The 13,566-nt window shown below is 37.9% G+C and overlaps 1 protein-coding gene across 4 annotated transcripts in view; it reads left to right on the top strand.

Moving 5' to 3' along the window:
• The window catches only part of JPH1 (junctophilin 1), a 90,143-nt gene extending 77,812 nt beyond the window's left edge, over positions 1 to 12,331 (top strand). The window contains exons 5-6 of one of the 4 annotated variants that reach the window (XM_065668455.1): positions 9,638 to 9,733; positions 11,647 to 12,331. In XM_065668455.1, the coding sequence (XP_065524527.1) occupies positions 9,638 to 9,718 (81 nt within the window). In that variant the 3' untranslated portion in view covers positions 9,719 to 9,733; positions 11,647 to 12,331. Of the gene's footprint in view, positions 1 to 9,637; positions 9,734 to 9,897 lie in introns of all 4 variants that reach the window. The other 3 variants (XM_065668454.1, XM_065668453.1, XM_065668452.1) reach the window with 3 other exon arrangements.
• The last annotated feature ends 1,235 nt before the right edge of the window (positions 12,332 to 13,566 follow it).

Here is a 13,566-nt window from a genome sequence, read left to right as displayed (position 1 = left end):
ATTTTAAACTATTTATTCGAGTCAGTGTGAATCTGAATCTCATTATTATTTAGAAATAACTATCAATAGTTACACAGAAAAGGAGAGATGGCTAATAGAATTTCTATTCCATGTTAGAAGGAAAAGCCAGGTTACCAAATTCAGAATCTCTGATGATAATAAAATTACATCTGGGACAAGAGAAACTCAGAGAAATGGTAGTTGTAGACCCTGAAGTTAAACTTTAGAGAATGAGGAGGTCTAGATAATTGTAATAATGTTTCTTTTTTATAAGCATTGTTTCTTTGAATCTTTTTTTGGTACTTAAGTAGAAAAAAACAGTGTGTTATTATTGATGGGATGATCAGAATGACCCATTTAATGAGATCCAGATAGCTAAGCACTGGTCTCAGGCAAAGCAGCTGAGTAATTGACACCAGACTTCATTAATAAAGAATTTAGAAATAAAGATGTATAAGAATTTCCAACCAGTATGCATTGTAAAAGATCATGTCAAACAAGCTTGACATCTTCAGGTGTGGCAGAGGAATCATATCCTCAATCAAGGTCACTTGATTTGTTTTTAGACAGTAACTTACTCTGACGAGGAAGACAGAGAATCACAGAATCACAGAATCCCAAGGGTTGGAAGGGACCTAAAAAGATCATCTAGTCCAACCCCCCTGCAAGAGCAGGGTAACCTACAGTACATCACACAGGAACTTGTCCAGGCGGGCCTTGAATATCTCCAGTGTAGGAGACTCCACAACCCCCCTGGGCAACCTGTTCCAGTGCTCTGTCACTCTTACAGTAAAGAAGTTCTTCCTGATGTTAACGTGGAACTTCCTATGCAAAGACTAAATGTCACATTAAAATAATTTTCAAAAACTGGCTGATGATTCTCAAGAAGGAATTAGAAAAGCATCAGAAATGTGCTATTATTCTGGTGGGGTCATTCTTGGATTAATTCTGCTGCTCTATTTTATTAACATTCTTATTAATTACATGGAAGAGGACATAGAAGTATTACCCAGGAAGTTAGAATACAGAGAGATCAGGAAACTGATAAATAATGAAGGCAGTGGAACACCAATATAATCCGATCCAAATCACCTGCTAAGAAAGATGCAACTATAATAATCCATGTACAGCACAGCAAAATGTAAGATTGTATATTGAAAAACAGTTAATAGAGCCTGGCCTTGCAGGATCAGAACCGGGAAAGGTTGCAAGAGAGGCAGCTAAGCATCAGCTCCCAGTCTGCTGCTGTTGCTCAGAGATGTTAGTATAATCCTTAGATTTATCAACAGGAAAGATTATGCAAGAGTACATGGGAGTCTGTTCTATCTGGTTTTGGCACTGGTGCAGCCACTTTTGGAATAAAATACAGTGTCTGTAAATCAGGGATTTAAAATGAAAAAAAACCCTAAACCACAAGGAGCTGCAAGAATGATTAAAACATATCTTGCAATGAAAGATTCAAGGCAGAAAAATCTGACACATTAAATCATTTTCTGTAGTACACCTTATAAAATAGTTTCCCAAGCTATCAGGCAATTGTATAAAAAGATCCAACAGCTTGATGGATTTGGATAAAAGTCTTGTTTTAAGTTGCTTTTAATGATATTAATTAAATGTAACATCAGTTTCCAATGCTGAGGTTTTAGAGCAGTCACTGAGTAGTTCAGTAACGAGCATTTTGCCAAGATGATATCCTCTCATTCAACAGGAAGCTTATATTCTGTTTTGTGCGGATCAAAGTAGATGTTCACAGTGGTTTTGTAATCTGCAAATCTGTATTACAGCTGATATCAGCCCTTTAACCTTTCAAATCTCACAGATATGACTCCTGTGTAGGGTGACACAAAGCTGTCAGGCATGTAAATGTTTGAGTGACCATGCACAGAATTTTAGCCTGAACCGGAATTTTTATTCAGCTCAGATGAAAATAAGTGGCTAGAAATAGTCCCTGTTTTTACTACATTCCATCCAAACTAAATAACTTTGGAAATGAGGGAGTCTTCACCTTAAGAAACAAAATGGGGCACTAAACAGCAATTTATTGACCTGAATAATCAGGTTGAGGTCCGTGAGCCTATAGCCTGTTATCAGGAAAGGTGGAAAAGTGATGAGATAGTGTACATTAGTTATTGTTTACTGGAATTACACGTCATCTGGGAACTGTACCTCTCCTTCATTCGGAGCACCCTAATTGCATTATTCTTATTATCAGCATTTCAGGAAGTAGAGTTTAAGAACTCATTTTTAATATAATGGCATTTTAAGATATATGTAGATGTATGTGGTTTTTTCAAAGATGTCTTCCATATGTCTTCCATATCATAATGGAAATACAAATTTGCCTTTACAGAATAAATTTCCTACATGGTTATTTCTTCAAAATGCTGAAAAATGTAAAATGTAAAATTGAAGCAGAAGGGAGTAGCCTACTGGCCTAGTAGCCTGAGGGAGAGACTTAGTACAGAATGACTGTTAGCATTGTCTGGAGATTTCTCTTTTTAATATTTAGTAGTATCACATTTCAGTTTCAGAAAAGCAGTACCTGTTCTGCAGTACTCCTGACTGAGCTCAATAGTGTGCTGGAGTTAAACAGTGGCTAACTTAAGGGTGCACAATTACTGAGGAGAACCCAGATTAGCGGTCTTCTCTCTATTCAAAACATTTCTGAATGTTGAGACTTTGGAATTCTAGGGCTGCGCTGGGCAATTATTTTGGTTTAGTCAGTATCTGCAGTAACTTTATAGACATCCTGACAAATGATTTTGCTGGGTTTGAAACTATATCTGTCTTAGAACCCCCATAAAAGTCTAAAATTATATTTGTTATGGAATATAAAGGGAAAAGAACGCTCACTCTCATTAAAAGAGAATGAGAAAACATGGGTTTGGAATGCGACATGCATCTATAACATTTATTGAACACTTTCATTAGATTATCTGAAAGTGCTGTATAAAATTCTGCTGCACTTTTTAGAATCATAGAATAGTTAGGGTTGGAAAGGACCTTAAGATCACCTAGTTCCAACCCCATTGCCATGGGCAGGGACACCTCACACTAAACCATGTCACCCAAGGCTTCATCCAACCTGGCCTTGAACACTGCCAGGGATGGAGCATTCACAGCTTCCTTGGGCAACCCATTCCAGTGCCTCACCACCATCACAGTAAAGAACTTCTTCCTTATGTTCAATCTAAACTTCCCCTTGTTTAAGTTTTAAACCGTTACCCCTTGTCCTGTCACTACAGTCCCAGCATCCCTATAGGCCCCCTTCAGACACTGGAAGGCTGCTATGAGGTCTCCATGCAGCCTTCTCCAGGCTGAACAGCCCCAACTTCCTCAGCCTGTCTTCATACGGGAGGTGCTTCAGTCCCCTGATCATCCTCGTGGCCCTCCTCTGGACTTGTTCCATGTCCTTTTTATATTGTGTGCAGAACTGCACACAATACTCCAGGTGAGGTCTCACAAGAGCAGAGTAGAGGGGCAGGATCACCTCCTTCGACCTGCTGGTCACGCTCCTTTTGATGCAGCACAGGATACGGTTGGCTTTCTGGGCTGCAAGTGCACACTGCTGGCTCATGTTCATTTTCTCATTGACCAGCACCCCCAAGTCCTTCTCTGCAGGGCTGCTCTGAATCTCTGCTCCACCCAGTTAGCAGCTGTGCTTGGGATTGCTCCATCCCAGGTGTAGGACCTTGCACTTGTCATGATTAAACTTCATAAGGTTGGCATCAGCCCCCCTCACAAGTGTGTCAAGGTCCCTCTGGATGGCATCCCTTCCCTCCAGCATATCAACCGAACCACACAGCTTGGTGTGATCGGCAAACTTGCTGAGGGCGCACTCAATCCCACTGTCCATGTCACTGACAAAGATGGTGAACAAGACCAGTCCCAACACTGATCCCTGAGGGACACCACTTGTTACTGGTCTCCAGCCGGACATTGAACCATTGACCACAACTCTTTGTGTGCGGCCATCCAGCCAGTTCTTTATCCACCGAGTGGTCCATCCATCAAATTGATGTCTCTCCAATTTAGAGACAAGGATGTTGTGCGGGACAGTGTCAAACGCTTTGCACAAGTCCAGGTAGATGACATCAACTGCTCTACCCCTGTCCCTCAGTTCCGTAGCCCCATCATAGAAGGCCACCAAATTGGTCAGGCAGGATTTCCCCTTAGTGAAACCATGCTGGCTGTCACCAAGCACCTTGTTGTTTTTCATGTGCCTTAGCATGCCTTCCAGGAGAATCTGCTGGTCTGTAGTTCCCTGGGTCACCCACTTTCCCCTTCTTGAAAATGGGGGTTATATTTCCCTTTTTCCGGTTGTCAGGAACTTCACCCGACTGCCATGATTTTTCAAATATGATAGACAGTGGCTTAGCAACTTCATTTGCCAGCTTGTTCAGGACCCACAGATGGATTTCATCCGGTCCCATGGACTTGTGCATGTTCACGTTCTTAAAATGGTCTTGAACCAGATCCTCTCCTACAGTGGGCCTAAGGTCTTCATTAACACAAGTGAATTTCCAAGTTTTCCAGTGATAATGCATTAGGAACATAGATACAAAATGTAAGATTTTAGTTCTTCCTTCCATGTATCTAAATCAGAGCCATTTCTCACATCTGAATAGAACAGAAACTTTGATATGGATTAAGAACTTTGAACAACTTTAATTACAGAAAAGTCTGCAGCAGCTGTTTTTTGTAGTCAGTTCATGTTTCTTATTTCCTGTGAATCTGTTACATCCTTAGGAATGTCATTGAATATCATCTGTACAGTAAGTTAGTTATAGGAACAGTATTGATTCTCTATAGATACCCCATTTCCGGCATTGTACTCTAAAAATATCAGCACATGCTTTTTATGCCACACCTATAAATGTGTTTCTCTTTTTGAACATCTTTCTAATGTTCAAAAATCAAAGTTTAAAATAATTTCAGAGCTTATAAAAGTCATAGTTTTATCAAGGTAAAAGCATGCATAAAGCATGATGCCAAAGTCACCATTCATCAGCTGCTGCAAAGCAGCTGTCTGTTTGCAGGCAATTTACTTTAATAAATGAGAGGTAAATCATCCTTTTTCTACTGATAATCAAGTTCTTTCAAATTTCCTTTTACCTACCACAGTGTGAAGTTGCACAGACAAGCTTGACTATAAACCAGTACTGTTTAAAATTGCTCATTAGCAGCTTCTAGCCCGAGTATCAGCTTGTGTGCTGCAATCCCACCTTGAATATATGCTAATTTTCGATTGTCTTAGATTTGGGTAAAAAGTAGGATTGAATTGCAGAAAATACCACTGTAGTATACATTAGTGAATACACATTTTATTTGCCTCATATGTGTCCATGTGTTGCCCTAGGTCAGGTCCAAGCCCAGGCACAAGTGTTCTACTATACTGTAGTTTTTACAATTTTGTTCGTAGAGATTTTTAAGCCACACAGTGTATTTATCATGGTTTTTACCTCCGTTTAAAATCGTTACTTTTTGCTGAGTATTACCCGGTGTGCTTTACCCTCATCTCTTTGTTCACTTAGCATCCAGTAAGTTAGGGATACAACTCCTATGATGTTAGAAAAATAGATCAGTATTTGTCTGATCCTTAAAAAAAAACCCCTCTGAGCAAGAACTTTATGCTATATTTAATGGACATTCCTAATGCAATGGGATTACAAGACTAGTCTTAATACTTCCTGGCACTACATTTTAGGAAAATAACTTTCTTCCCTTCCCTAATAAAAACTAATAGTGTAGTTATATTTTTAACTACAGTAGTGTGTGACTTACTGGAAGCTGAAAGGGCAGTTTTTAAGCAGGACTGGAGTTTTTCTACTACAGCTACTTTAGTGCACCTGTTGTAGTCACTCTTGGACTGTTCAGGCTAATTTTGGCTTTGCTATTTTAAGCTCTTGCAGGACACTAAAGTCTTATTTGTGGCATTTGTCTTAGAGCATTAAATGCTCGTTTCATAGGTGTCTACAAACAGGTAGTAGTTCACTGCATAACTGCATGCCCCACAAATACTGTTCAATCATTTTTTAGTATATTAGAAATTCTGCTTTGGGCTGAAAGTTGTGGTTATCAGAAAAGGAAGCAAAATGCTGATAGCAGGCCAAACGAGATGAGATTTACTTCTTTGTATACAGCATAGGCTCATTATCATAAACAGAAAAAACATTTTCCTTTGATCATCAGCAGCAGTTCTTAAGGTGTCAATTTCTTCTGTCTTTGTCGATGAGATTTCTTGACCGTAGTCCCCAGGGGTTTTAGCCTGATATATCTAATGCTATTGTGATAAGATTGTTATACATATCCTGACTGACGCATGCATCATGAAGAAGTCCTTTCCCCTTTCATGAAGCTTGATTCTCTAAGATGGGGCACCAGTGATACCAAGTTGCTTTTTGAGCTGCAGTCCTGACTTGCCATTCAGACAAAAGCTGTCGTGAAGCTATCAGGATGCTGTTTCAGGGTATGTTTCAGGTTCCTGTGAAGTCCCCAGAGGTCCGAATTTTCCTTCAATAGCAGTAAATCAACTTGATTTCCATGGATATTATTTTAAAGTATGCAAAGAATTAGACAGCCAAATCCCTATGAATTTTAATGGTGTTAGGCAATGATGTCCTTCACAGTTCCTTGCAATTCTTGGTGCAGTACAACTGTAAAATACAACTGTATAATCTTTAGATGGGATCCTGGACTGTAAAGGAACTATTGGCCTGATTTTGATAACACTGGTGCCCCTGTCAGAGTCATAGAATCATAGAACAGTTTGGGTTGGAAGGGACATTTAAGGATCATCTAGTTCCAATGTCCCTTCAATGGGTAGGGACACCTTCCACTAGAGCAGGTTGCTCAAAGCTGTGTCCAGCCTGGCCTTGAACACAGCCAAGGATGGGGAATTCAAAACGTCTCTGAGCAGCCTGTGCCAGTGTCTCAGCACCAGAGAGATATATGCTGAATCCAAATGATAGTGGAAATTAATAGTGTAATCACACTTCCTGTAGAGAGATATGTAACAGTAGCATATGTGTACTGTTGTTTGGCATGAGATTCTAGGAATTTTTTGCAAAAGTCATCATTCAATGGAAGGTTCACTCTTAACAGTGTTGACACTGACATTCCAAGACAGCAAAACTGCAAGATTAGCAAAGTATCTGTTTCAAGTAAAACATGTTTTGTTGTCCAAAATCTTCCAATATGGCTTTCATACATAAATCTCACAATTGCCAAATGCATTGGGTGGGAATCCTGATGGGAACTTGGATTTCCTTCACAGTAGGAAAGCATAGAAGTACCCAAGCTAGCACAACTGTGACCGTGCTAGAAAGAGAAACAAGAAATTAACCTTGAATTACACACTATTGCAGCAAGGCTGCTTACAGTGCTGTAGTCAGAAATGTAACCATATCTGGAGTCACACTTTCCTTTTATGCCTGTTCTCTGTCACTCATATTCTTTGGCACACAGTGGCTGATTTCCAGTTAGAAGAAAGCAACATGGTTCCACTTCTGTTCTGTGACCCAGTGGGTAAAACTTACCACTGATTTGAATAATTAACTTGTTATTCAAAATCCCTTTGATTAAGGTGACTTTAAACCGAGTCTTCATTTTCCTAGTGAATATTTTAGACATTCTGCCATTAAGGAAAATGCAAATCTTGCTGCCAATACCATCCCCCTATGGCAACATTTAACTAGCATCCTGATAATCTCAATCATTATTGGAACTTGAGCACCTAATTCCTCAACATGTGAACAGATACCTCAGACTGGGTGCAAAGGGCACTTTAGTGCCATTATGAATAGAAGTGCTGGTTGGGTTTAGAATCCCCAGGGATTTAAAGAGTACTTGACATAATGTAGAATCTTAGAATTATAGAATGGTTAAGGTTGGAAAGGACCTTAAGATCATCTAGTTCCAACCCCCTACCGTGGGTGGAGACACCTCACACTAGACCATGTTTCCCAAGGCTCTGTCCAACCTGGCCTTGAACACTGCCAGGAGCATCTGCCACTTCTTTGGGCAGCCCGTTCCAGTGCCTCACCACCCTCACAGCAAAGAACTTCTTCCTTATATCTAACCTAAACTTCCCCTGTTTTAGTTTAAACCCCTTGTCCTGTCGCTACCATCCCGAATGAAGAGTCCCTCTCCAGCATCCTTGTAGGCCCCCTTCAGATACTGGAAGGCTGCTATGAGGTTTCCACGCAGCCTTTTCTTCTCCAGGCTGAACAGCCCAAATTTTCTCAGCCTGTTTTTGTAATGGAGGTGCTCCAGCCCCCTTATTATCCTCATGGACCTCCTCTGGACTTGTTCCAACAGCTCCATGTCCTTCACACATATTTTGTGACTTACTGAAGAACTTAGCAGCCCACATCTGGCCTACCATTTTAACTACTGTGTAAAGGTGTTTTCTGGTAGAGAATGTCTAATGACTCTGTTCAGGATGAAAGGGTGTGATATAATAATGACAGAAGCACTATTCAGTAGCTTCCCAGTTACACTGCTGCAGGAAATAAGTAATATTAAGTCCTTAAACCTTAGCATTCCCGAAATTCTATAGCTAATGTTACTGTTATTGTGAAGCATGATGAACTTCTACAAGGTGCACCTCATGTGGAAAATTAAAAAAAAAAAGATGTCATTTCTAATGAAATATGTACCTTCTTACACAAGCCAGTGTGACTTATGTAGCTCAGAAGATAGGTTTTTGCAGAGATTTTTTTTAGTCAGCTTTTTTGTGATTTAGGAAAGTAATGTCTGAGTTTTTCTGTTACAGTAAATGTGCAACCTTAAAATATAAGTGTCTACAAATCTTTGTGAAAATATTTTGTAGTAAACCAAATACGTTAAGAGGAAAACAGAAAAATTAAGACTCTCCATCTGTTCAGGACATTATTTCAAGTTGCATCCGTGCTTAAAAAAAATTTACCCAAAATTGCTGAAAAGAGTTAAAAAGTTTGTTCTCTGGCTTCACAGCTTTCTAACCAATTTTAGCTCTAGTTAGGAAGCATTTTGACTTCTAATTTCTTCAGTACATAGGTCTGTAAGGTGTCAGAGTAAATCAAAACAAGTTTAATTTTGCAGTGTAAAATTGGTTTTTAACTGTAATGGGAACATTGTTAGGTATGTTGGGGCAATGTGGTAAGTAACCTTTTTTTCCCTTTGGTTATCAAAAAAAGGGTATTCTTTTCAATTGTCATGTCTGTTTTGAAATCAGTTGGAATTCGGGAAGGAACCTACATTAAGGATGAAGAGCAGCGCTCCGGCTTTACTAAAATAGTTGAAGTTCTTTGTTTTTCTTTGTTTTAAACTGATACTGTTCCTGTGTGGATGGGTTTGTTTTCATTTGTTTACATAGTCATATTTGTCAGATGGTTTAATCTCACTGTAATTAAGAACAGTGTAATATTATACTCACACCTGTATTTATCCAGGTAATTTTCACAGATACGGTACTTAGCTCATCACAATACCAAGGGTAATGGCTGTGATTTAGGGCAGAGTCTGTGTCTTTAATATTTATATAATTCTTTAGTGCAGGCACAACCTGGTGGAAATGATGAAGTCAGGTCATGTTCATTGCTGCGCACCGTGTGAAACTTTTCATTAATTCTGATATCTTTTATTTCATTTTCAGGGCCCCAACTCTGTCATGATCGCCCTGGTAATGCTGTTGAATATTGGTTTAGCCATTCTTTTTGTCCATTTTCTAACTTGATTGGAATTAGGAAAGGTAAGAAAGGTCTTGTTTTCATATAAAATCACCATATCCACCCCACCTAAAATGATAAAGATTAAATTTTTTGCATATTTTTAATGTTCCCTGCATTAATTTTAGCTGTGCCTGAATGTGATTCAACATAGTTATTTAATAATATAACTGTTTTGACCCTTCAGTGAAGTCATGACAACTAGTGGTGTTAGCCCACAGTTCTCTGCAGTTGTGTCATCAGCCTTTTAAATGGCACCTGTCAGACACAGGGAAGGAGGCTTGGAATTGGGATGGGACGCAAGAGAGATGAAACTTGGAATATTCAGCCAGGGGCCCAGCTCAGTTTCTCTGCTGATGGCTCGTGGCTTTGGGGTCCTCTGAAAGCTGAAGCAAGCAGCCATGTTGGAAAACAAACAAAATAATCTGCTGAAGCAGCCCAGCCAGTGAAGTGCGTTGGCTTCTCCATCTGTTCCAGCAGAGTGTGACTAAACTGGAAATGTACGGAGCTGCACTTTTTGTTGATGGAAGCTAACAGCTGCCTTACTATTTTACCGTCTGATGTTTTTAGTGGGGAGATGGGAAAACGACTGCCAGAGGAATGTGGTCAGAGGATTCTGTTGCTGTGGAAGTGATTCCAGCGTTCACTCCTGTCTCATTAGAAGAAATAGTTAGCATCATCAGTCACCAGTCTTATTCCATTACCTGCTGCTTTTAACATCTCCTGCAGTGTTCTGGGAGATTGAATTTCTTTTGCCTGTGCATGATTCTGTTCATTCGTTGTTTATGAAATTTGATGTATAGCCGTAACATAGTGTCTAGTACAACCTGGAGAAAGCTACCAGTTCTGCCTAGCAGCAGAAGGAGAAAATGAAAGCTTTTCCTAATCTGAAGATAAAATTCTTAAATTCATTTTCCTAAACCTGAAGAGCAGTTTTGCTTTATGATTTAGTAACTCATATGCCATGACTGCAAAATATAAAGACGTTGATACCTTCCTAAAAGTGCTCAATTGCTTATGCCAATAGCAAGCTAAATTTTTCATAATAAAACAAGAATCTTAAGTTGATATCAGCACACTCTAAACAAGAGGTGGAATATCGGAATAAGCCAAGAAGGACAAGATACGGAGTTTGCATGTTGACTTTTTTTTTTTTTTCTCTTTTCTTTTTTTTTTCCCCCTCATTTTCTTCCTTTTTCTCTTTTTTTTTTTTTTTTTTTTTTTTTTAATTCTGGTGCTGTGGCAACTGGTGATTTGAATTATTATGTTTCAACACTGAGGTATTTTGCCAGCGGTTAAACTGAAGTCTTGTCTGAGTACGCATTCATGCCAATGACAGTTAAGCTAGCTAATGCTCATAATAAATTACCTAATTTTAAAATACTACATTTGTGTTGAATACATTCAGGTAGAGCATTTAGGAATGTTAAGTGACTGTGTATCAATTTGATGCCTTTGAAGTCTTTAAAGTCCGTGTATAATTTTACCTCAGCATTAAAAAAAGCCTCAAAATTTTTCATTTGGAAAGTTTGTCTTAAGTAGTTTCACAGCCCTTTGTTCAAATGATGTGATCATGTTTCTTTTTATGTGCCATTATACTGTAATTATTGTACCCTATATTAATCAAAAGCATGCTTATTTACTGAAAATACGTGGTGTGATCATTTGGCAAGTAAATATTTTAATTTAAAGCTGCAAAAAGCAAAGGGCTTGTATTATGGTTTATTTTATCTCTATTAGAAAATCTTTCATACAGTATAGTTTTTGAACCTGTTTGTAAACTTCCTACATGTTTGCATGGTTTAATGGGCAACATTCTTACAAAATACATTAGGTATCTCTGGATGCAGCATATTAAAGTAATGTAGGTATGGACTGAATACTGTGCAGCGAAGCAGCTCCAAGCAGGACAGTAACACAGTGGTGTTTTTTACAGAAGTATGTTGAGAATCCTGTGGTTTGACCAGTGTGGATAAAGAAGAAAGCAGAAAGAGAGCAAATGAAAATAAAACTTGTATATTTATTTTTAAAAAAGAAAGTTTTAATTGTGTTTTAAATTTAGGAAAGTCATTTTTAATTAAGAACAAGATTTTAAAAGTTACTGTATAAGCCTTGACATAATGGACAAAATGTTCCATCCAACAGTGAAATCACCCACTGTCTCCTTACATGGAGAGGTAATTTTGTAACTGACATATTTAATTCCTATTAAATGTTTATTTAAAATACTTTATGCTCTGGAAATAAAGGGTAACAAAGCTTATGAAAATGTTTATAAATTTAAGTAAGCATGTTAGTACCATTTATAAATATGTATGATTTATAAGCTTTTTTAAAACAAAGCTCAAACAAATTGTTGGTATTTTTCTAAAATGTGCACAGCTGTATTTTACATGAAAGGCTATTTATAATTGGTTGTTATACTGTACACTACATTTTGGACAGCACAATGAAGCCTGCCAATGTACTTAATAATGTCATTTTGTCTATTTAAAGTTTCTTGCTGTCAAAGAATGAACTCTTTATCTATGAGTTTCTCTATTTATAATTCTAGACCCAAAATGTACAATGTACAGTTTTCACAACTGTATTTGCTCTAATAAAAATAAGTTGGTTATTAATGGAGTTTCAGACTAGTTTTTCCTGTTTATTAATTACTTTGCTCACTCTCTGAAAACAATTTTTCTAACAAATTCAATAAAGAAGGAATGAAGCAGGAAAATGGGTGAAGTCCTGGCCCCTTTGAAATCATTGCGCGTTACTGGTTTCAACAGAATGATTGTAGAAAACAATTAAAAGTAAAAAAAAAACAAAAAAAAAATCAAGTTTCCGTATGTGTCTTCTTTTATCTTCTGATACAGGACTTTCATATCTTCATAAATTTAGTATCTGAAATTATATTCCCACTGCAGGGATGGTTTAATCAATCTTTTAATGAGTGAGTGGTCCATTAACAGCTGTAAGTGAATCAAGAGCTTTTAGATTTCCCTCCTTCTCAAGGTCTTAATAGGTTCAAAATGAACATGAAGTTTGGGAGCCAGTATTCTACACAGAGAATATTTGCCATTACAACTGAAAGCCAACACATTTCTTGAGCTAGTAGATCAGCAAAGAATTTTATTTCAGTTCAGATTACAGCCAACTGTATTGAGACCCTAATGTTCAGTTGAAAAGGAGAGCAAGTTTTCTTTAGTAGTTCCTATTTAATGGAAAAATATTTTTAGGAAGTAATTGTTGCTGTCTTATTCTTTAAAATAATTCTACCAGCATGAAGTTTAACTTTAAGAGTGCATATTTTCTGCATAATAACCCACTCTAAAGAAAATTGTTGGCTCTTCAAGTACAGAAAAATCCATTCTCAAGAAAAATAAACAGAAATAACTATAATACCAGAAAATTTTAGCCAAGTTCACTGAGATGGCTCTCCTCTGACATTTTGTGATCCACATTGTATACATTCAGTAATGAAAGTAAAGCCATGAAATACGTCTTCAGTTCTATGAATGTGATAATAGGCATATCTAAATCTGAACAGCAACAAGCAGAGGATTTGCCCAGAAATAGAAGGAAATAAAGTTTTCATAATCAGCTGAGGAATATGACAGCTTTCAGAAAAACAGCAAATGAATGATGTTGAGGTGCCAAAGGCTGAAGAAATAAATCGTCATTGCTTTTTAGTAGATCTGGTCCTTTCTTTACATAGTATGTATAGTCCTTACATTGCCTCCCCATCTGAAAAACAATAGGAATGCAAAGAGTGTGGAATCATTTGCATTTGTTTTCCAAAAGGAGAGGTTTGGTTTGAAAGCAGAAATTTCATGACATATGACTGCAACTTGCCTTTCAAATACAGACA

The sequence above is a fragment of the Lathamus discolor genome, chromosome 2, assembly GCF_037157495.1.
Source record: "Lathamus discolor isolate bLatDis1 chromosome 2, bLatDis1.hap1, whole genome shotgun sequence".
NCBI lineage: Eukaryota > Metazoa > Chordata > Aves > Psittaciformes > Psittacidae > Lathamus > Lathamus discolor.
This window is presented reverse-complemented; position numbering and strand designations above follow the sequence as displayed.